This window comes from Thalassophryne amazonica, chromosome 19 (genome assembly GCF_902500255.1).
Source record: "Thalassophryne amazonica chromosome 19, fThaAma1.1, whole genome shotgun sequence".
Taxonomy (NCBI): domain Eukaryota; kingdom Metazoa; phylum Chordata; class Actinopteri; order Batrachoidiformes; family Batrachoididae; genus Thalassophryne; species Thalassophryne amazonica.
The window spans coordinates 40,947,015-40,971,327 of NC_047121.1; the positions used below are offsets into that span (position 1 = coordinate 40,947,015).

The following is a 24,313-nucleotide window of genomic DNA, read 5'->3' on the forward strand; positions in this document are numbered from 1 at the left end:
GCAGAATGTCCCTGTGATAACAAATGGAGATTCAGGTTTGCTCGACCTCACTTAAATGTTCCACATATTACAGTGGAATGCCAGAAGCCTTATCGCTAATGGCCAAGAGTTAAAAAGATATATAGTGTATTTTAAAGAAAGTCATAAGCCAGAGCTCATATGCATTCAAGAGACTTGGCTGAAACCTTGTCTAGATTTTGTTATTTCTGGGTATGAGTCTGTGAGGAAAGATCGTAAAGACAGGTCGGGAGGGGGTTGTGCAATATTTGTTAGGGCCGGTGTGCAATATGAGAGTGTGTGTTTTAGTACCCAATTAGAATGTGTAGTGGTAAATGTTTGGGGAAGTTTGGGGGGAATGACTGTTGTAAATTTTTATAATCCATGTTTGAATTTATGTATTGATGACTTTGAGGCTATTTTGGAGGTCGTTGGTCGCAATGTAGTTTGGGTGGGGGATTTTTATGCACATAATCCACTGTGGGGCAGCAGGGACAGAGACAGTAATGGAGAAATAGTAGAAGATTTTATGGATCGGCATGGGTTGGTCTGCCTAAATGATACCAGACCTACCAGGTTTGATATTAGGACAGGGAGCCTGTCATGCGTAGATCTGTCTATAGCCTCAGCTCCTTTGGCAAGGAAGGCAATATGGGATACTTTGGAGAGGTATACTATAGGAAGTGACCATTTTCCTATCCTGATGAGGTTTGGTCAGTCTCTGCTGGTGGAAGAGGTCACATACCCGAAGCGTTTGGACCTTAGTAGGGCGAGGTGGGGAGAGTTTGCAGAGGCCTGTAGTACAGATTTGGATGAGATAAATGAGGATTCGATTGATGAGTGGAATGATAGTTTGTGTGGAATGATTGCCCATAATGTTAATTTGTTTATACCAGAAAAGATAGGTCCTAAAAACAAGGTTGGTGTACCATGGTGGAATAAAGCATGCAGTGTAGCAGTTAGAAATAGGAATAAAGCGTATAAAAAATTACGGAGACATCCGTTGGAGCAAAATGCAATAGAGTATAAAAGACCTTGCAGCTGTTGCTAGAAGGACTATTAAGAATGCTAGGAGAGAGTCTTGGAGGAAGTTTTGTAGTCGGATGGGCACAGACACCTCTATTAATGAAATATGGTCTGCAGTGAGACGCATGTCTGGGGTTAAATGTGTACGTTCTATTCCAGTGTTGGAAAGGAATGGAGTTGTGGCAGTGAATGACAATCAGAAGGCTGACGTGTTAGTCAGGGCTTTTCAGCTAATTCACAGTGGATCAAATTTGGGGGAGGATGGAATCTGTAGAAGGGATATGATGCTGGGGGGTCAGTACCATAAACTGGAAACCAATTTAGATAATTCGGACTCTGTCAATTTATTCTTCACTATGAAGGAGCTATTGAAAGCAATTAGTAGGGGGGGGTTCTACAGCACCAGGGAAGGATGGGTTAATCTACAGTTTTTTCAAAAATCTTAACAATGATGTTTTGGAGGAAGTCCTGGCTCTGATTAATAATGTGTGGGCAGAAGGACAGGTTCCAGGGGCATGGAAGCAGGCTGTAGTTATACCAATTTGGAAACCAGGGAAGGAAGGGAAGAACCCGGGTTCTTACAAGCCTATTGCACTTACCTCAGTTTTATGTAAAATTATGGAAAGAATGGTGACTGACCGGCTGGTTTATAAGCTTGAAAAAAATGAATGGTTTGTTCCCTACCAGAATGGTTTTAGAATAGGGAGGAGCACCATGGAGTCAGTGTTGACCTTGGATTCTGATATAAAGAAAGCTAGTGCGAGTAAAGAAGTTCTTGTTGCTGTGTTCCTCGATATTGAAAAGGCCTATGATATGTTGTGGAAGGAGGGGCTATTAGTTAAGCTCTATGATGCAGGCATTCGTGGTCGCATGCTAAATTGGATTAGGGCATTTTTACAGGATCGGAGAATTCAGGTTAGGGTTGGTAGAACTTTTTCTGAAGTACTGGATATTGATAATGGAACTCCTCAGGGCAGTGTAGTTAGTCCAGTACTGTTTAATGTAATGATAAATGATATTTTTAGCAATTTGGATCCAGGTTATGGGTTGTCACTTTTTGCTGATGACGGGGTTGTGTGGAAGAGGGGGAGAAATGTGGATTTTGTATTTGCAAAGTTACAAAATGCCTTGAATAATGTTTTGGAGTGGGCAAGTAGGTGGGGTTTTAAAATATCTGTGGAAAAGTCGAAGTTTGTAGTGTTTGGGAGGAAGAGAAATTTGGGCAATGCAAGTTTGCAATTATATGGTTTAAATTTGGAAAGGGTTAAATCTTTTAAGTATTTAGGGGTCCATTTTGATGAGAGGGGGACTTTCAAAACTCACATTGAGAAGGTGGTAGATAAATGCAGTAGAGTAATAAATGTATTGCGGTGCCTTTCTGGCAGCGACTGGAGAGCTGATAAAGCCACACTACTGATGATTTATAGGGCTACGATTCGCTCATTTTTGGATTATGGTTGTCTTGTGTATGGAAATGCAGCTAAAACAATGTTGGCAAAATTAGATGTGATCCAAGCAAAAGCACTTCGAGTGTGCTGTGGTGCATTCAGAACAACCTCTGTGCCAGTCCTCCTAGTTGAAGTGGGAGAGATGCCCCTTCAAAAGAGACGGCTTAAGCTAGCACTCCAGTTTGTAGGCAAAGCCCTGGGTCAGAGGGGTGACCACACTGGGAGGAGACTCCTTCAGGACTCATGGGAGTCAGGAAGAGGGAGGGGGAAAACTTTTATCTTAGAAATGAAGGGTGAGGTGCCAGAGCTCAGTCAGAGGGATACAGCTCCAGTAGTTGTCTGGCCAGCGGTTCCTACTTGGCTACTCCCTCAAGTGGAAGTGGACTGGACTGTGAAAGATCGCCTTAAAGGGGAGAGGGGAATATGTCCTGTAACTGTGGTGAGGGAGGCTATGCAGAACAATTGGGATGGGTATCTGCAATTGTTTACTGATGGGTCCGTTGACCCCACTAGCCGGAGAGGGGGATTTGGGATTTTTATTCCTGCTCTGTCTCTGAGTCTTGGCAGACAACTTCCTGATGGAGTAGGAGTATTTACAGCTGAAATTTTGGCTATGGTGTGGGATCTTGAATGGGTGGAAGAAGTGAGACCGGAGAGGGCTGTCATCTGCTCTGACTCAGCTGCTGTGTTGCAGTCCTTGGAGTCGACCTCTTCCCGGTGTAGGCCTGAGCTGGTGGTTGAGGTGCTGACTGCTTTGCTCAGAGTGGAGAAGGGAGGGTCAGCTGTGTGCTTCATGTGGGTCCCGGCACATGTGGGGGTTAGGGGTAATGAAATTGTGGATCAGGTTGCAAAGAATGCTTTAAGACGTGACACTGTAGATCTTGAGGTGGCTCATAGCAGCTCTGACCATAAAGCCATGATTAAAAAAGTAGTGTGGGCTCAATGGCAGAAGGATTGGGACAATGGAACTAAGGGTAGACTTTTTATAGTGTGCAGAAGTCTGTTTTTGGTGACTGCCCAACCCAGGGGAATAACAGAAGGGAGCAAGTACTGTTAACAAGACTGAGGTTGGGACACTGTGGACTGGCGGCTGACCTATGTCTAATTGGTAAACACCACAATGGATTGTGTGAAACCTGCACAAAGAAAGAGACTATCCCTCATGTTCTGATGGAGTGTAAAAGATTTTCTGAGCAGAGGAGAGTTATTTTCTCACATCTTTTTGATCTTGGGTTTGAGTCTGTTTCTATTAAAGTGCTGCTTGATCCGTCTGCACGTCAGCAAGAGGTGTACAAAGCCCTGATGGATTTTGTGTTTAGCTCTGGCTTGCAGCATAGTCTGTCAGTAGAGTGCAGTGGTCATGGTCTGCCAGTGAAAGGCAGCAATGCGCTGACTGGCGCGCAGCCTGCCGGAAATCCATAAGAAGAAGAAGAAGAAGAAGAAGGGGCGTGGCATATTTTGTCACGTGTCTTGTCTGCACTCGTTGGGGCCTGGTCGCGTTAGCACGAAGTTAACGTCGTCAGAGTTAAACAAGTGAGCAGAAACAGTTTATCCGTAGTAAATAAGCGCAAACATTAGTTGATATTTTTAATTTCTGTAGTTTGATAGTTCGGAAGATTTTTGCTCGTTGAAGGCGGACTTTGTTAGCTGCTGGCTAGCGCTAGGCTACGTGGTTTGCTAGCTACCTGCTGCGTTTTGTTAAAAACTGCTTTCGTCTGATGCATATAAACGCGATGTTAGGCTTGCTACTGCGGCTCATTCAGATTTGATGTTGGTGCTTATGTATTTCAGTTTAGAACAGAGCAGTGATATAACTTGCTTTTAGGCTAAACTGGTTTGCTCCCTAATGCTAGTTTGTCCTCGATGGCCTATGCACGGTTTAAACCAGCTGTTCAGCAGGCATACAGATGATTAAAGTGGGGCTGGATGTTAATGACAGGGCCGTCCTGGAATACATCAATCAATCAATCAATTTTTTTATATAGCGCCAAATCACAACAAACAGTTGCCCCAAGGCGCTTTATATTGTAAGGCAAGGCCATACAATAATTATGTAAAACCCCAACGGTCAAAATGACCCCCTGTGAGCAAGCACTTGGCTACAGTGGGAAGGAAAAACTCCCTTTTAACAGGAAGAAACCTCCAGCAGAACCAGGCTCAGGGAGGGGCAGTCCTCTGCTGGGACTGGTTGGGGCTGAGGGAGAGAACCAGGAAAAAGACATGCTGTGGAGGGGAGCAGAGATCGATCACTAATGATTAAATGCAGAGTGGTGCAAAAAGAGAAAGAAACAGTGCATCATGGGAACCCCCCAGCAGTCTACGTCTATAGCAGCATAACTAAGGGATGGTTCAGGGTCACCTGATCCAGCCCTAACTATAAGCTTTAGCAAAAAGGAAAGTTTTAAGCCTAATCTTAAAAGTAGAGAGGGTGTCTGTCTCCCTGATCTGAATTGGGAGCTGGTTCCACAGGAGAGGAGCCTGAAAGCTGAAGGCTCTGCCTCCCATTCTACTCTTACAAACCATAGGAACTACAAGTAAGCCTGCAGTCTGAGAGCGAAGCGCTCTATTGGGGTGATATGGTACTACGAGGTCCCTAAGATAAGATGGGACCTGATTATTCAAAACCTTATAAGTAAGAAGAAGAATTTTAAATTCTATTCTAGAATTAACAGGAAGCCAATGAAGAGAGGCCAATATGGGTGAGATATGCTCTCTCCTTCTAGTCCCCGTCAGTACTCTAGCTGCAGCATTTTGAATTAACTGAAGGCTTTTTAGGGAACTTTTAGGACAACCTGATAATAATGAATTACAACAGTCCAGCCTAGAGGAAATAAATGCATGAATTAGTTTTTCAGCATCACTCTGAGACAAGACCTTTCTGATTTTAGAGATATTGCGTAAATGCAAAAAAGCAGTCCTACATATTTGTTTAATATGCACTTTGAATGACATATCCTGATCAAAAATGACTCCAAGATTTCTCACAGTATTACTAGAGGTCAGGGTAATGCCATCCAGAGTAAGGATCTGGTTAGACACCATGATCTGGATAGACACCATGTTCATCTGCGTAACAATGAAAATTTAAGCAATACCGTCTAATAATACTACCTAAGGGAAGCATGTATAAAGTGAATAAAATTGGTCCTAGCACAGAACCTTGTGGAACTCCATAATTAACTTTAGTCTGTGAAGAAGATTCCCCATTTACATGAACAAATTATAATCTATTAGACAAATATGATTCAAACCACCGCAGCGCAGTGCCTTTAATGCCTATGGCATGCTCTAATCTCTGTAATAAAATTTTATGGTCAACAGTATCAAAAGCAGCACTGAGGTCTAACAGAACAAGCACAGAGATGAGTCCACTGTCCGAGGCCATAAGAATACATGCAAACTCAAACTTGTCTCATGGCAACGAATCTGAACATGAGAGCACAGACTTTCTGAACCCTTATTTGCAGCAGAAGACAAAACGTATGGTAGTAAAATTGCATGTATTTGTTCCGCGCTCTTGCTTTATGATCTATCATTTGAGCATGTCCTCACCTTGCATGTACAGATGTTGCATCTCAGCAGATTAAATCGAACACATCAGCCTACAACTTCGTTATTGCTCAATTTAAATAAATAAAAACACGTTCTCATTGTCCATAACTAATCTACAAGAGAGTTTTCTAATATAACACAAATTACTCTATTCTCCCTGTCACACATTTGAAATCCAGAACACATTGTGAACATCTGGGATTTTTATTTATTTATTTAGTTCTCTTTATTTTTCAATCTGCCAAGCGCCTGGTCTCTTTAATTCAGTGAATGCTTTCATTTCCCAGCACCTGGCAACTATGCTTTATTTCTATGTGTCTAAGAGAAAGGCATGCAGGTTTAACTGATTTTGGAAGTCAGCTGTAAAATCTCGGAGAGGAAGTGGCAGCAGGCGACTACAGCAGACATGGCGATTTCAGTGTGGAAAAGCTGTGGTGTGAGCACGGAACTTTGAAACAGCTGCCAGTGCTTAATTTTTAAAGATGACGATGATTATCTTCTTATTGACTGTAGTTCAACAGAATCAACAAACACAAATGTGACGATGGTGTCAGATGTTTACTGACCGTCGTGTCAAACTCGTAGAAGTTGAAAATATTGAGGCACACAAAGCAGTGTGAAGCACAAGATATGTCGGACAGCAGCACTGTCACCCTGATCAGTGTAGAATGAGTCATTCTTTCCAAATAGAGCTGTTTGGGTTATATGGTATAAGTTTTTGTCCACAACACTATATATTGCAGACAAAATTTATATTGCATTGTTAGTTTTTCTTTATCATTTAGTCCTGTTGCAGCAGTTTCCAAACTGGGCAAAGTCAGAAAGTCAGATTTTTTTCTGTTGAAGTGATTACAGCACTAATGTTACAGCCTGCCCAGAAAGATTGGCTTGGTGAATTTAGATGTCGGTCAAGGTCCGTTGTTTAAAATGAGCTCAACAGACTTTTCCTGCTTGCTGCAATGGTAAGAACAAACTGGATGTTACCTTTTTTTTTTTTTTTTAACAAAGATGGAAGACAAACAGATCAGAGACACCTATGCTGCGTTTTGTCCTGAGAAAACTTAACAAAATGTTTAAGGGGGAAAAGGTGCAACAGTTAAGTTTTAGAACTATGGCAGTGAGAAAGATGTTCTTGGTGAAATTTAGTTAGATGACTTGGGCTGTACGAATAGCTACTTCCATTGGGGAATTCTGCTGTTACTCATGTCACAATTATGACTGGACAAACACAGGCAGATTGGAAGAAAACTATATGCCGGCATTTCACATCTATGGTAGTGTATGGAGCTGGTTGTATGTTGAACATTACCCGATGTGAATGTTGGTCATACAAGGAAAAGGTTATTGCAGTCCAAAAACAACTTCCCTTGACAATTAAGCTGCCTCTTGCTAAAGCCCCTTTCACACCGGGCCTGCATAGAGTTGCATTTTGCTGCGTATCTAATACGCAGGAATGTTTGTCAGTTGCACGCAGCAGGGGGGAAAATCTTGGCTCCAGACTACCTGGACACGCAGATGGAGTTGATACATTGGAAACAATCAGAATACATTATTTCCAGGAGTTAATGGACTTTATTACTGATTTCTGTTATCTGATTTCTCTTCTGGTTTATCGTTTTTCTTGTGCAGTGCTGCAGGTGTGCGCTCTGATTTCTGTTCTAGTTTATCATTCTTCCTTCCTTCTTGCTGGTGATCGGTCTGTGAGTGGGAGTTAATGGACTTTATGTAACACAATTGTGAGAGAACTTGAGGAACTGCAGCCAGGTTGTAATGAGCATTTTTCTCTTTTAATTGCTCACATGTGCTCTTTGAGTGGTATAGTTTTACTGCATTGTGTTATGGTATAAAAAGTTTGGCAACAATCCTATGTGATTTAAAGCTTGGCAACAGTGGAGCATAGCAGGAATCATAAATTAGCGTGCTCTATGCCGAAAAGCCGCAGAAAAATTAAACATTAAAAAAAAAAAAAAATTGCGTCGCCGTTTGTGTCCTTCAGTGTATTGTGGCTTTAAGCTGCATAAACTCGGCGTCGTCATTGATTCCCTTATCGATACCTCTTGTGAATTTTCTGTCTACAAAAAGTAGGCTTTACAGGTTTTCTATGTCAACAACATTTTATGGAGTCTTAAAGTAAATAGATATAAAATTGGTCACTGGATCCTTGATCTCTGGACATAAATAATAATCAATAAAATCTGTACATGGTCACTGGATCCTTGACGTACATGATTGTTCCTTGATCTCTGGACAGAAATAGAAATACACAAAATCTGTAGTTTTTGTCAAACGCGTTTCCTCTCAGTAATTAATAACACATGCAACTCCATAGCCTGTGAGCTGAGCTCTTGCAGCCAGCTGCGCTGCATGTCAGGATGTAATTCATAAAAAACAGGACGTCTCATTTTGGGACCAAAAAAAAAAACAGTTTTGGTCGGTTGTAGTTCAGTGTTTGTATTATAATGTTTGGAAAGACGTGTCATTTGATTTAAAATGGCGATTTGCTCTGAAGTTATTAATTCTGACCGAAATCTGTGCTGCTCTTTGGCGCTGTGCACTTAGTGTCACAAAACAGCGGATATTATTACTATCATTATTATTATTATTATCTTTACCTGATGGACAACTCCAGTTTATGTACTGCTGTCGCCGACCAAATGGTCCCCCTTAAAAATCGGACCGCCCGCCTTCACTCTGCATGTTGTCATTAGCCGCGGTTCACCGATTATCACCTCATTTCGACTTAAAACTGCACTCGTCATTATCTGTCTCAGTGACAGCTATCTGAAGCTTTTGTATAATCTTTTCCACATAAATTCAGCATTATTTCATCATAAAAGACGGAGGAAGCGATCAGAGTGCCACAGCTACACAAGCTGCTCGCTGATGCATTCACTGCGTGTCGGTCATTTCAAAGCACCACAGTGTATTGCTTCATTTCTGCTTAAAACTGACTTTAGAATGATTTAAGAGGTTTTACTGTGTCATCTAATGGTTGATAATCCTATTAATCCATTTGATTGCTTTGGGTTAAGAGACTGTCTCAGATGAGCTGCTGAGCTCTGAAGTGACGTAAGCGCAGTGGAGACAGGGCGGACCAAATTTTAGGGGTGGACCATTCGGTCTGCAAAACCGGCTGGTGCTCATGCCAGTGGACTCGCCGCTTCTGTAAACCAGCGAAGCAGAGAACCAGCAAACAGTGGGTCGAAGCACTGCTTCGTTGCTTCAAGCAGACCTGCTGCAGTCTACAATAAATGTAGAGAAATTATTTTCTCGATAAACATCCTCAAAAACAACAGCCGCTCTGGTGTCCCAAACCGTCCATGGTGCATTCAATGTGCCTCTGAAAAAATCGATGCAAACAGGCAGCGAGGGATGCAACACAATGCAACTCATCATTTGAATCGATGCCCACTGAATGAATCAAGCACTCGCATCGCACACGTTTGTATCTAGATACCGATTTGTATCGATTAATCTCCACATGCCTAGTCCACATCTGTGTCTGCTTCTGCACACAGCTGCAAAATGTTGACAGTTATGGAGCAGGGGCATGTTATGAAGCTGTACATCAAAACAGGCATCCAGTAAAGGCTTTCCTGGGCAGGACATCAAAGCACAACTATGATTGGGATTTGAACCAGTGCTGCTGGCTCAAAATTCTGACACCCTAACATTTTGGCCCACAGTGTGTCACAGCCTGCGGTGGGCCATAGAGTAAAATCATACATATCACTGCAGATGCTTTAAAATGGATTTAAAACCTAACCTTAACTTTAAACTGAGCTCCTAACCTTGAAAATGAACCCCTAAACCTACCCATAACCCTGTATGACTGCACCGCGCAAAAAAGTTAAAGGACTTAAATGACATGGTGAGATGCTGAAGAGCGTCGTTCATCATGTCCGCGACATATACATCTTACGACTACGTATGGATAGCCACTTTGTCAAAAGAAAGGGACCCACAAGGAAAATTATTTTTGCTTTATTTTGGTGGGTTATACTTCCGTCCATTTGGGGGCGGTAATCAAAAAAAGAGATGACACCAGCCCCACCCCCGCCCCGCACGCCACAGGGCCGTGGCCTGTTCTCACGCTCTTTCTGGCTTTCCGTGAGGCCCGATCAGATTTGGAGGGAAGCGAACGTCGTTAAATTCGACGAAGAGCCCAAACGGTAAGAGCTCAATCTGGTAAATAAATGCACGGTGTCGACAAATGTAAGCTGGCGCTTTAGTTTATTTAGCTAGTTCTCTGCTGTAGGCGGGCTTCGGCGCGTTTTGTTAGCTGGATGCTAATACTTTTTTTGAGTCGTTAAATAAACCATGACCATCTGACTCATTAATAAGAGTATGTTCTGTTTCCTTCGGTTCGTCTCCTATCAATTATCGTGCCCATTTAAATTCAGAACAGTGCTTTGTTTTCGGTGAAGTTGAGCATTTACTTACCTTGCCTCTAGATTAGCTTGCTAATGCTAGGGGTTTTTATTTATTTATTGTGCTTATTAATGCTAGCTGTTCTTGGAGCCCACTAAGCGTTTTACCTTTTTTAAAACGACGATGCCCACCGTTGAAAAGATTTAGAGTGGCTATCCGTACGTTGCCATATTAATACTGTAAAATTGTATTCGTACATTGCGCTGCTGTGTTAGGCATGAGGGTATGGTTAAAGCTTCGACTTGTTGGTCTTCTGGTAGGGCTTTGTACTTTTGAGACTGCACGAGTTGGCATACAAACCATGCCAAAGTCGGTCGTTTTTAAATGTAGCTTAAAATTTTAAATAAAATTGAACTGAAAAAAATGACACCTTGATTTATCACCCTCTTATTTTTTTATCCAGTGGAAGCAGTAGCAGCAGCATTAAAAAGCAAAACACCTACAGCTTGTTCTTTCTGTGAAACACGGCAAAGTAAATAAGCCACTTCAGCATTACAAGTAGAGCGACGTCATGTATTACCGACCAATCGGAATGCGCAAATATGTCCGTACCCGTGCGCACCTGTAATTACTGTATGCGTTGCTTAAGGCTTAAAGCCTTTGAAACAATCCCTGTAAGCCTTAACTTTCACAGTCCGCAAATGCTGTATACGAAATTCAATGGGAGTGGTGTGTTTGGTAGTTGGAATTTTTGCCCCCGATTGACCCATGCATGCGCAGATGCGTTGCGCACTTCGCTTATTCTCCTCGGTCCGTACCTTTAGCAGTCCCACAGAAGATACAGATGTACGTATCCTTAGCCACTTCCTTACAAATATGCATGCGCGGCGGTCAGCGGCTAACGGGACAAACAAAGCCATGTGCGCAGATGTCAGTTACAGAAGTGGATCTTTTCTTGTAATTACGAGATCAGCAGTCAAATTTTATTTTATTTTTTTAATCCAGTGAATGCAATACGCTTCCGCTCTCTCTCTCTCGCTCGCTGTTTTTTTGTTGTTGTTGTTTTTTCTAAGAGGAAACTTCGAACTTTTTGGAAACACGAACCCTTTCAACTGTACAATAAGCTGTAAATTTCGAAATGTATCATCAGTGAAGCTCACGTGACGATCTCTGGATTAATGCTGAAGGATTTTAATGGAGATTTTTCTTTTCCCTTGCAGTCTACAGAATCTCTGTTCAGTTGTCCTCAGCTGTGCTCCGCGTTTCATAACGTTTCACAGCCTCAGAACACTGAAGAGGCTAACATTTCAGCACACATTTTCAGCAACAGTTCAGTTCATTTTTTCAGAAAATACATGCTTGACGAACAGACAATTTGAACCTGAGCGCCGAGCAGAAATTTGCCACTATCCGCGGCTAGAACGGTGTGGAAGAGAGCTCTCAAACAGCTCAGCTTCAGAAACTTCCCTCCTTGTGCTCGGCAACAAACAAAGCAGAGAGCATGCAGGAGCAGTTCAGAGGTTTCACAGTGGCTCTTCTCCGGTATCAGAAAACGTCGCAGGTTGGATTGATATTTTACAATACTTGAATTACGTTATCAGAAGCTGATCCCGATATGGGCTCGGATCGGTCGCATCCTTAACTAGGATACGACTTAAGCAACTATAAAAAGGCAATGCTCATATGGCCGAGGGTATTTTAACATTTCATTATTTTTACTGTTTTCACTGCTTTTTGTCCTGGCTGACTTTGCAGGAGGTGAACGACATGTCGAACGGTTATGAAGACCACATGGGAGGTGAAGAACCGAAGGATGCCAAGAGCAACCTGATAGTGAACTACCTGCCTCAGAACATGACGCAGGATGAGCTGCGGAGCCTCTTCACCAGCATCGGAGAGGTGGAGTCAGCTAAGCTAATTCGAGACAAAGTTGCAGGTATGCTGTATTCTGCAGTGTGGGTGTGTTGATGCATCTGGTGATAGCTCATCCCTTAGAAACTGCTTCTTTTACATGCCAGAGATTCATTTTGCAGACAGCCAAAAGTTTGTGGCAGGAACATGAAAGTGTAGTTTCTTAGCTTCATGACTTCTCAGAATTTTGTTTCCCCAGTTGGGCCTGTCACTTAGAGCAACTTAGCTTAGATCAACAGGATATCCACAAAAGGGCTGTTTTCTAGTTTATCTGTTTTATGTAGATTTTTATTTTAAAATAATCCCACACTGCTGTCCTGACAGTTGGGTGTTTGTTTACTTAATTTCAGTATTTACTAGTTTTACACTGCATGCACAATTATTAGGCAAGTACAAAATTGGAAAATTCCTTTTAGGAGGATGTAACATTTCAGAAGTAGCTAAGCAATTGAAGTGTGATCATAAAACATAAAATAACCATTCATTCGTTTATTCATCTTCAACCGCTTAGTCCAATTAAGGGTCGCGGGGGGGCTGGAGCAAATCCCAGCAGTCATCGGGCTTGAGGCGGGGTACACCCAGGACAGGCCACCAGTCTGTCGCAGGGCCACAAACAAACACAGACACACCCACACGCACACCTACGGACAATTTAAAGATTCCAATCCACCTAACCCGCATGTCTTTGGATGTGGGAGGAAACCGGAGCACCCGGAGGAAACCCACGCAAACACGGGGAGAACATGCAAACTCAAAATCAAATCAAATCAATTTTATTTATATAGCGCCAAATCACAACAAACAGTTGCCCCAAGGCGCTTTATATTGTAAGGCAAGGCCATACAATAATTACGGAAAAACCCCAACGGTCAAAACGACCCCCTGTGAGCAAGCACTTGGCGACAGTGGGAAGGAAAAACTCCCTTTTAACAGGAAGAAACCTCCAGCAGAACCAGGCTCAGGGAGGGGCAGTCTTCTGCTGGGACTGGTTGGGGCTGAGGGAGAGAACCAGGAAAAAGACATGCTGTGGAAGGGAGCAGAGATCAATCACTAATGATTAAATGCAGAGTGATGCATACAGAGCAAAAAGAGAAAGAAACACTCAGTGCATCATGGGAACCCCCCAGCAGTCTAAGTCTAAAGCAGCATAACTAAGGGATGGTTCATGGTCACCTGATCCAGCCCTAACTATAAGCTTTAGCAAAAAGGAAAGTTTTAAGCCTAATCTTAAAAGTAGAGAGGGTGTCTGTCTCCCTGATCTGAATTGGGAGCTGGTTCCACAGGAGAGGAGCCTGAAAGCTGAAGGCTCTGCCTCCCATTCTACTCTTACAAACCCTAGGAACTACAAGTAAGCCTGCAGTCTGAGAGCGAAGCACTCTATTGGGGTGATATGGTACTATGAGGTCCCTAAGATAAGATTGGACCTGATTATTCAAAACATTATAAGTAAGAAGAAGAATTTTAAATTCTATTCTAGAATTAACAGGAAGCCAATGAAGAGAGGCCAATATGGGTGAGATATGCTCTCTCCTTCTAGTCCCTGTCAGTACTCTAGCTGCAGCATTTTGAATTAACTGAAGGCTTTTCAGGGAACTTTTAGGACAACCTGGTAATAATGAATTACAATAGTCCAGCCTAGAGGAAATAAATGCATGAATTAGTTTTTCAGCATCACTCTGAGACAAGACCTTTCTAATTTTAGAGATATTGTGCAAACTCCACACAGAAAGGCCATGGGAATTGAACCCACGACCTTCTCCCTGTGAGGCAACAGTGCTAACCACTAAGTCACCGTGCCGCCCCATAAAATGAACATTTTGCTGCAAATAATCAACGGAATTGCAAGAATTATTTCAGGAGAGGAACATGAATTTGAATGACTTGAAGAATTAGCCAGTTATCTTCCAGTGCCACCTCATTCCAGAACTGCAACCTACCTGGAATGTCCAGAAGTATGAGGTGTTCAGTGCTCAGAGACATGTCAAGTTGAAATATCTGAATACAGATTTTTCAAAGGATTTATGAGCAGATGAAATGAGTGTCTGTCTCTTGATGGACCAGATGGAAGGGCCTGTGGCTGGAACACTCTGGACACACTGCAGCATTTTATTTAGACGTGGCAAGTTGGAGCTGGTGTAGTCTTCACAGATGTGAAAATTCTGTGGAATTGTGGATTTCTGCAGTTTAATGGTGTATCAGATCACAGTTGAACCATGATCCATATAAGCTTGTATGAGAACCACAGATTAATTGCAAAGTTTACATAAGTGATTTTGTGTCACAGTGACTTGATTTTAATGTGGTTGTGTTCATTTTGAGGCAGTTGCGGTAGTGTCTGTCGTCTCTTTATTGTGTAGCCGTGAGCCCAGTGAACTGGGCGTCGCACGTGCGCAGCCCACCCTACTGAAAGTCCAGAAAATAACGAGTTGTTCCAGACCGTTTCCAAGCATCTGCTCTTCGGGACGATTGAGCTGAATTAATTCTGATCAGTGGGTAGGATGAATGTATTTAGCCAGAAAGGCTGATAAATAAAAAATTTTCTTGTCACCTTCTCACCAGGCAAAAAGTTATAAACTTTTAACTTGCTCCTTTTTTGTACTTTTAATGATTTTGGCAAATACTTTTTCCTCCTCATTTGCTGATACTGTTCATGTTGCAAGTTAAAACAACAGTTAAGTGTTTTATTTTAAATTATTATGTAAAACAGGGTGACCATATTTTGACTACCGAAAAACCAGGACACTCGGCCCGGCAATGAGATACTCAAAGTTTACTCAAAGATGCCTTATAATTTTTAATACATTTAAAGCAAGCTTCCTCTGTATGGATAGAAAATTGTTATATTACAAAATACTATCTACAACCAAAGACACAAATTCAGATGGGCTTCTTAGAGAAACCAGGGCATGTGATGTTTGGTCACCCTACTGTAAAACATCAACACCTTTTTATTCAGAACCACAGACAAAAGTTACTTATTTTCATGATTTATTGCCAGTGGGGCCATGACTAACTTTGCCCCATCTAATGACTAACTTGCACTAATATAATTTTATAGCCTGTAAATTTAAGATGGATGTAGGCTGTGTGACTTTATTTATCAATTCAGACTATAGCAAGTCATGTAGAAACATGACTTAGTAAGTCCTTGGTTTTCAGTGGGGGTTGCCACAGCATATCCAAGGTGGATCTACGTGTTGATTTGGCAGATGTTCTACGCAGCTCCACATTAGAAAAATGTGGCAAGGGTGGGGTTTGAATAGGAACCATCCAAACTGAAATGAAGTGCACTAACCACTTGGCTACCACCCCTGCCAGGAAGATGGTTTGCATGAGAGTCCTTTTAATTACTAAGTCGAGCTTTGTATAATTGTCAAACTGTCTCTTTGTTGCTGCAGCTGAATGCTGGCTTGGATACTTCTACTGCTGTGCACATAATAGGCCTACTGCTGGGGAAACATGATTATTTGCTGGATTGTCAGGACGTGTAACTTTGCTAATCAGTACTCAGACTGCTGTATTTTACAGAATTGTCTCAAATCTCGTCATGAAAGTCTCCTGAAGTTATTTAAATTTATTGCTCTAAAATGCATTCTAATGCATTTTAGAGCATGTAGAACTCATTAGCTTCCTGTGGCTCTAGGTGGGTCACGGATCCCCAGCCTGAGGGTTTACATTCCCTCGGATTTCTGTTATTGAATCATATCTGTGAGTCTTATGCGCTGGTGTTATTGAGGATGAGCTAGTTGGACCTTTTTGTATTGAGGATGGACTTATAATCAGCTTGTAAACCTGCTACCTGTGTCTAGAAGGTTCTTTCTTCAAACAGTTCAGGAAAAAGTCTACATCATTCAAGAAGGCCATGATTTTTATGCAGGACAATACTGCATTACATGCATCGTAGAACTCTACTGACATGATGACATGGCCCCCAGCCTCACTTGACTTGAACCCTATTGAGAACTTGTGGGCCTTTCTTAAATGTGAGACGGTTAAGGAAAACAATACACCTCTTTGAACCACATTTTTGAGGCTGTGGTTCTTCCTTCATGAAAAGCTGATGAACAGATCAAGAATTGAATTCTGCACACTAAGTTGCCTAATAATTGTGCCCACACTCATATGTATTTACCCCTGAGGAAGCAAGACTCGCTTTTCCTTTAAGCTTTCAGGTTTGAGGTTTATTTTGGATTGACGGGTATTTGTTCAAAAATAAAAACTTTCCTGATAATTGTCTATGCAGTGTACATATCCCAAGTGAGCTAGCCCTCTTTAACTTCCAAGTCCATTTCTTTGTGCAGACTAGCATGCAATGTTAGATTTATTTTGGTTTAAAGTAATTGTTTGTTTTGCAGTTTGTTTATTTTTTAACGATACAACATTTTTTTGTTTTGTTTTATTGTTTTCCTTTTTTTTTTTTTTTTCTCTAGGCCACAGTTTAGGGTACGGATTTGTTAACTATGTTAACCCTAGTGATGCAGAAAGAGCTATCAATACACTGAATGGACTAAGGCTACAGTCCAAAACTATCAAGGTAACGTGCAACAAGGTGTTCTATAATTCTCAAACCAGAGATGTCATTTCATGTAACTCCTGTGGCTCCTGTGCTGTCGGCATATTAGCTAGTTCATGTTGGGCCAGACAAGTGATGCTGCTTTTATATAGCTCACTTACTGTCCTATGTGGCATGTCTATTGAGTTTTGCTTTAGATTTATTAATTTCATTTGACCCTGTTTCACATATGTGCTTTTAATCCTGAGTGACATTAATATCAATTAGGAATTTTCTTTCTCTTTTAAGAATTTAAGTTTATTTGTAAGAGTTCCTCAGGCTTTGAACTACATTTATTTTTTTTGGCTCAAATTAAACTTAATTTTCAACCACTTCTGGCTGTTAAATTTTTTTTTTATTTATTTATTTTAAATACTTAAAATACAGTCAGTAAAGACAAAGCTCACTTTTTTGGTGAGTTTGATTACTTAAAATTATCTGTTTGCTTTTGTTAATTTGATTTTTCAAAATACTGACGTTTGACAGTCAGGGTTGAGCTGTTTTTGTCTTTGTTTTGTTTGTTTTGCTCATTTGTTCCTGAAGAGTGTGGATCAAACTGTTGCTGCTTCTCATTCACAGGTTTCATATGCAAGACCCAGTTCTGATAGCATAAAGGATGCCAACCTGTATATCAGCGACCTGCCCAAGACCATGAGCCAGAAGGATGTGGAGGACATGTTTACACGTTTTGGACGCATCATTAACTCCCGTGTACTTGTTGATCAGTCTACAGGTATGTCCTTCATTGTAATAGATAACATTTACAAAAAGAATAGTTGTACAAAAGATTTATGAACATTTTAATTGTGAAATTAAGGACCACAACAAATCGGTGGTTGTCAGTCTTCTGCCTCACCAATTACTCTTAATCTCTAGGTCTTTCACGTGGGGTAGCATTTATTCGATTTGATAAGCGGTCTGAGGCAGAGGAAGCCATCAAAACCCTGAATGGCCAGAAACCAACTGGAGCAACTGAGCCAATCATTGTGAGATTTGCTGCCAACCCAAACCAGCCTAAGAACACCCAACTCATCTCTCAGCTCTACCACAACCAGTCCCGGCGCTTTGGAGGACCAGTACACCACCAGGCACAACGCTTTAGGTCAGAATTTACTCATATCTGCATGCACACTCATTAAAATATGATGGCTTTTACCAGAACAAGTCCATACGTTGATCAAAAATTTTCTGGTACCATATTTTCCGGAGTATCACATCATAGAAAATTACTTCTCATTTATATTGTTCAATGCAGTCTGAATGAACAGGTTAAATTTAAGAGGTAGTAAAGAATTATTAACTGAACATGAGGTCTGTACGGGAAAATAATCAGACTGAGGTGTAAGTACAGGCTGAGCGCCAGCAAGGTCCGTGCAAAACACCAAGATCTGATATTCCCGTACAGGCCCAGCAAGTGAGGTTAATGATGCCGTCAGCTCTGAGGTGAGCAGCAGAGGTGAAGTTCACCTCCACAAAAAAAACCAAAAAAACAACGGCTTCACCTCCTTTGCTCGATTCAGAGTTCTGAAGCTGAGCTGAGTAGTGGCTCACCTCCAAGCTGATGGCTGGTGTCCTGACAGAACGCCGGAGCAGAGAAGGAACTTGCTAACAGATGGTCCGGTTGTTAGCTGGTAAGCTTTCAGTCGGTGTTTTTTCCGATGCTGTTTAGATATTTATGGAGTATGTTCATTTTTATATTCATATTTATTTGGTTTTTCTAATCGCGTTTTTAGCTTCCTGGTTTGTAAAGAAAATACGTGTTCGGACCTATTGTCATGGATACTGGTCTGGATATGGGAAAACATCTGACCGGTATTCAGCCAATCAGAGCGTTTGCAGTCCTGTGATTTATTACCAAGAAATGTTTTTGATTTATGAAAAATTCTTCACTAAAATTAGCTAATTTTACAGTTTTTGCTACAAGAGCTTATAGCTGATGTGTGTCGACAAAAGAAATGTTATCAGATACCTTCAAATATTGTCAGAATGTCCCAAGCACTTGTACTGAAGTGGCATTTGCCAGCGGGGGGTATTGTGTTCTCACGCTTGTTTTTAAAGTTATAAGAATTTTTTTACAACGCCCCGAGCAGCGTAAGTGCATAGTACTAGGGACTTGGCATTTTGGTAAGGGCACATGTTGAGAGTAAGCGGGTGGGTGCAGTCCCCCCTTACCTGGATTAGAAAAAAACATCTCACACCAGAACATCTTAAATTTTTGTCAATTTTAAGTTTTTGATTTGTGCAAATGATGGAATCTGGCAGTGGAACAGAAGCAGGATGACTCACTGAAATGTTGGTGACTTACAGAAAAGCATTTAAAGGGCCAGCAAAATGATCTTTTGTCTTTATAAAATATATGTGTGGCACATGGATGATTATTTTTGAGAGTTTGGGGTGGAACCGGATGTCTCCCAGGGAGGTTGCCATGCAGGATCCAAAGTGGTTCCATGGTGTTGTGGATGCGACACTACACAACACCATCACATGCTTGCAGACTTGGCGTGGTTATCTTGAATGAATGAGTGAGTTTATTTATTGTGATGCACGCGCACACACACACACGCACAAAACCTTCTTGACACAAAAGACTGACTTCTCAGTTAATCAATGTGACTGAAAGGGTGTAGACAGAAACTAAAGCTGATATACACCTACCCCTTTTACCTTAAGGAAATTTACTCATGACAACAAACACAAAAAGAGCAAAACAGAATTTGAAATGAATCAGTGAACTTAAATTTGTCATAACAACAAAATAAACACAACGCACAATCCAAAAGTAATGGTACAAAATCAATCTACTTAATTGTCCATGCTGTAGCGAGAAATTATTTTTATAAACTTTTAAAACTGACTAGAGTACCGCATAATTTTAGATTTTCGGGACAGTTTCGAATGTTTACTCCTTTTACAGAGACAGTGATTTTTCAGTTTGAATCCTTGGTTTGTCAAATAATGTTCCTCTTGAATTATAACTCAAGTCCTTCATTTTAAATAGATTTTGGACATGTTGAGGTAGAAGTTTTTTTTTTTTTGCTTTGTACATGGTTTGCATTGTAATGTAATGTCCTTGAATTTCAGAATGTTTAAGCATATAAATAGTGAGTTGGTTAGCTCACGGTAGGTTTATTACTGATAATTCTTATGGCTTTCTTCTGCAGTAAAAATCTTGGTGTTTGTTTTATGTGTTTCTCCAAACCTCAATGCATTTCGGGGTGAATTTCAGCATGTACTCTCTGGACCTTTGTGTGGTACAACCATCAGCAGCAAACAAAACATAATGTAAACATCTAAAGTCATAGTTACCTTGTATGTCAGCAAAGTGGTGAGCAGGGTGTTTTCCTGGTCATGTCTCTGTCTGGACAAGATAAATCAACGGCTGAATCGATTTCCTTTAAACTTGGTGGGAATATTACTTTAGGTAACTGGAGGTGATTATATTTGGACTCGTTTTGTCAATGTAAACGTAGTCTGAAAAACCATTTATTTATTATATCTATATACTACAAATTAAATTTTGAAGTAGTTTGGTCAAAGTTAAAGAAATATGGTCTAAAACACTTTTTTCCCTTTATTTTTGTATATTGACAACCAACAAGCCTAGATGGGAAAACATGGTGGGAATGTTTAGTCAAATGTCAAAGAAAAGTGTTGGACACCCCCCCCCCCATATTTATTCATTTTGTACGTCTCACCCAAGAAGCCTAGATGGATCATGAGATTTTAGAGTAATTTGTTCAAAGAAAACATGGTCTGGGAGAACCTCTGCCCCCCTTTTTTCTTATTTTTATTTTAGTTTTTTTTTCTCTAGCTCCACTTCCTGACACAATGTGGAGTTGCGTCAGGAAGGGCATCCGGTGTAAAAACTGTGCCAGAATCAACATGCAGGTCCACCTTGGAGACTTATTTATTTTGCATAACAGCCAAGAAGTGTAGATAGATCTCAGTTTTGGAGTAGTTTGGTCAGAGCTGAAGAGAAAAACATGCACAACAACCACAACCAAAATTCCTTCATGGATGATCTAAACCATATATTAATCAGCAAAATATTTCTCATTAATTGATATGCATGACTTCATTTTGAAGTTATGCAATGTCAAAACCAACCTTAGAGATAAACATACTTGTGCCTTTAATTAGTTTAAAAAATTACTTCATCCTTGGTTTGTGCTCTGACATGTACTGTCAACTGTGGAACCTGATATGTCGACAGGTGTGTGCGCGCGCGCGCCTGTCCAAATCATTTATTATTCAAAACATGTATATTTCTTCTTCACGCCGCAGGTTTTCACCCATGAGTGTTGATCACATGGGTGGCATGGGAGGTGTCAATGTCCCTGGGAACTCCAGCAATGGTTGGTGTATCTTCGTCTACAACCTGGGCCAAGATGCAGATGAGAGCATCCTATGGCAGATGTTTGGCCCATTTGGTGCAGTTACCAATGTCAAGGTGATCCGAGATTTCAACACCAGCAAATGCAAGGGCTTTGGCTTTGTTACCATGACGAACTACGAAGAGGCGGCCATGGCCATCGCTAGCCTCAACGGCTACCGGCTCGGAGACAAGATCTTGCAAGTGTCCTTTAAAACCAGCAAGGGCCACAAGTAGAAAGTGCTTGATAATCACTTATAGAGAAGAAAGTAAAGTCATAAGTCAGTCTTCGATTACAAAAAAATGTAAATTGGCAAAGTGTGACACAGTAACTGGTTTTTTTAGTGTGATCCCAGTTAAAAATGTTGAAAAACGGTGTCTAGGCACAAGTTGGGTTTTTTGTTTGTGGGTTTTTTTTTTTTTTTTTTTGTCCCCACACCTTGTCACCTCTTTTTCGTCTTTATTTGCATGGAGCTTAATGACATTCAGTGTTTGTAATTTTTGTGGAGCGAAGGGGGAAGATGATCTGAATTATTTAAATTTTTGCAATGATCAGAAATCTAAAATATTGGCTTTAAGTGTTGCGTCTTAAATGGACTAATTGTGACTCGAAAAAATTGGTCCTCCACAAAGACAAAAACACCCTAGAGTCAAGGGATATTCTGTTTAAAAAAAAATGGGTTTCATGTCAGAACATTTCTTTGTTCTGACCATATGTAGAAATGGATGTCTTAAATGATCATCCAGTAGACAGAACACATCACAACCAAGACATCAGAGCAAAGCACTTTGAACCAGTGTGTTTTAGATTACTATGAATGTCGGCCTGTACAAAAGTAAGTGTTCCCTCCCCCATTATTTAGAAAAGTATATGATTTTCTAAGATGTATTTTTAGGAGAATACAGCTGAAAATATTTTCCAGTTAAAGAGGAGGTAATTTAATGGACCAAAGGCATGAAGAGATTGATCTGATCCCCCACATGTAGATTCTGAGCAGACTATGCTGACTGACAGCGCCACTGCTGGCCCACGTTTTTTTTTTTTTTTTTTTTTTTTTTTTGAATCCATTTTGGTCTCTTGAGAAATAGATTTATAGTTGAGATACAAACTTGTTTTAATGAGTGCTTAGCTCAAGTTTGTAGAGAGCGTAATGGCCTTTGTTCCTGATTTTTCTTTTTTGTTTCTCTTTTGACATAACCATTAAATTTTTTGTTTTGCTCAGTGTTTTGTTTGGTTTTTTTTTTTATTCACATTTTGTTTGAATTTGCTTAGCTTTTCTTTTCCACCAGCAAAGTGTCAGCAGTAATCAAAGTTAACGTGCTTGGACATTGTTTTGGAGAAATGGGCTGTTGTGTTTCCACTGCAGCCAGCAGCTTACTTGGAAGGGTAAAATAGAACAAGGTCACTTTTTTCAGTACCAGGGAGTTTAAAGCTTTGCCCACATCAGACATCTCGTGACAAAATATTTCTTTGATGTGAAATGAAATATGACCACAGTAATTTCAAAGAAAAAAAAGGCTATATATATATATATATATATATATATATATATATACACACACACACACACACGTGAAACATTGAATTGAACATTGGGTTATTTAAGTAGTCTAGGAGCTTTTTTTTTTTTTTTTTTTTTTGGGGGGGGTACCTGGAGGTGGCATAGATTTTTGTGTCATCTAAAATGAATCAGACTTGTACATATTGGTGTTTCAACACTAAGTAGTTACACACTAACACAATAATTAATGTGTAGTTTACATCCAAAGCCATTGTAGTCATTCTTGTGATAGGAATTAATACTAATTATGGATCACCTATCAGGTTTGAAAGGGGGTAGTGTGGGGAGGATTTGTGGGCTGCTTCTTTTGTGGTCAATCTTGTGTTCTGAAGTGAATAGTGAGACATTAATATAGCTAATTGTTGCTGCTCTGAGTGCACAATGAGCAGAGGTACAACTATTGGTGGCAGCAATGCCAGAAATAAATTGAAATGGCACGTACCCACACATTTTAACCATTTGTGTAAAACTTTAATGCTTGTTTTAGTGTCCTCTCCTAATGGAGAATTACAACATGCTTGCAGGTTGCAGCTTCAAAGTGCTTTGTGATTTAGCACTTTCATGTTTGTGTTGGTCTTAAAGGTCTGTGCAATATTTTCATACGCCAAGCAAGTAAGGCGGGTAAGAAAGCTCTCAAACTACTTTTTTATGTTCTGGCTTACAAATTTCTGCAAAACTTCAGAGCGGTTTTTATTGCATCAAAGATGCTGGTGTATTTGTTTTAGGGTCAGTCAAAATAAATTGCACTAATTTATAAGTGGAGTATTGTGTAATTTACACCTGAAAGCAAAAGGTATTTGACAGTGTACCTGGCCGTGCTTGTCACCATTCTTACATTCTAGGTTTTGCAGTGATGCCCATAAACTGTTTAACATGGGATCATTTTAATGGACACAGGAAAATGTCTTTAATCCTGTCCAGGTTTTACAGAGGGAGTTTTCTTTGATATAAAAATAGTGTATACAGTTTGTTCCTGCAGAAGGTCATGGGTGTTGTGATCCTCAAGTCTCTCTAATGCGAGGTCACTGTTTAAGAGGGCAGCTTGTAGATGGGGAAAGTGACAGTGTTTCTATTTATTGCTATGTAATGTTAAATTAGATTTGATATATGAAGCATAATACATAATTTAAACCCTGTGGCTTTGTTTTATTCTGGTCTTATAGAGTTTGTATAAGTATGTATTTACTCAGCCCACCTGCATTGCCTTCACAACGTTGGGGGCTGTGGCTGAGCATAGTTTAGAAATTTGCGCATAATCTGCAGTAATTATTTGACAAATTTATTGACAATTTTGATAATTATCAGTTTCCTTCAATTTTACCGTGTTTTTTTTTTTTTTAAGAGCAAGGAATTTTCAACACAGCATTTCTAAATGTGCTAGTTTTAGAAGAGCCTTTGTCATTGTACATACAACAAAATTTGTCCTCTGTATTTAAACCATCCAAATTACATTTAGACAAAATCCAACCACTAGGAGCAGTGGGCCGTCACAGTCCGTCACCTGGGGACAAACGCCAGATGT

General features: G+C 40.5%; 1 protein-coding gene across 3 annotated transcripts; it reads left to right on the forward strand.

The window, feature by feature from the left end:
- The first annotated feature begins 3,900 nt into the window (after positions 1–3,900).
- On the forward strand, positions 3,901–22,446 carry LOC117532021 (ELAV-like protein 1). 3 transcript variants are annotated; one of them, XM_034195239.1, is made up of 6 exons: positions 3,901–4,004; positions 12,150–12,330; positions 16,736–16,839; positions 17,437–17,590; positions 17,734–17,959; positions 21,142–22,446. In XM_034195239.1, the coding sequence occupies exons 2-6, from the start codon at positions 12,162–12,164 to the stop codon at positions 21,464–21,466; spliced, it is 978 nt and encodes a 325-aa protein (XP_034051130.1). In that variant the 5' UTR covers positions 3,901–4,004; positions 12,150–12,161; the 3' UTR covers positions 21,467–22,446. The 3 variants fall into 3 exon arrangements, with proteins under 3 accessions (XP_034051130.1, XP_034051129.1, XP_034051131.1); XM_034195238.1 differs by lacking the exon at positions 3,901–4,004 and adding an exon at positions 10,073–10,195; XM_034195240.1 differs by lacking the exons at positions 3,901–4,004; positions 16,736–16,839 and having other exon boundaries at positions 12,190–12,330.
- The last annotated feature ends 1,867 nt before the right edge of the window (positions 22,447–24,313 follow it).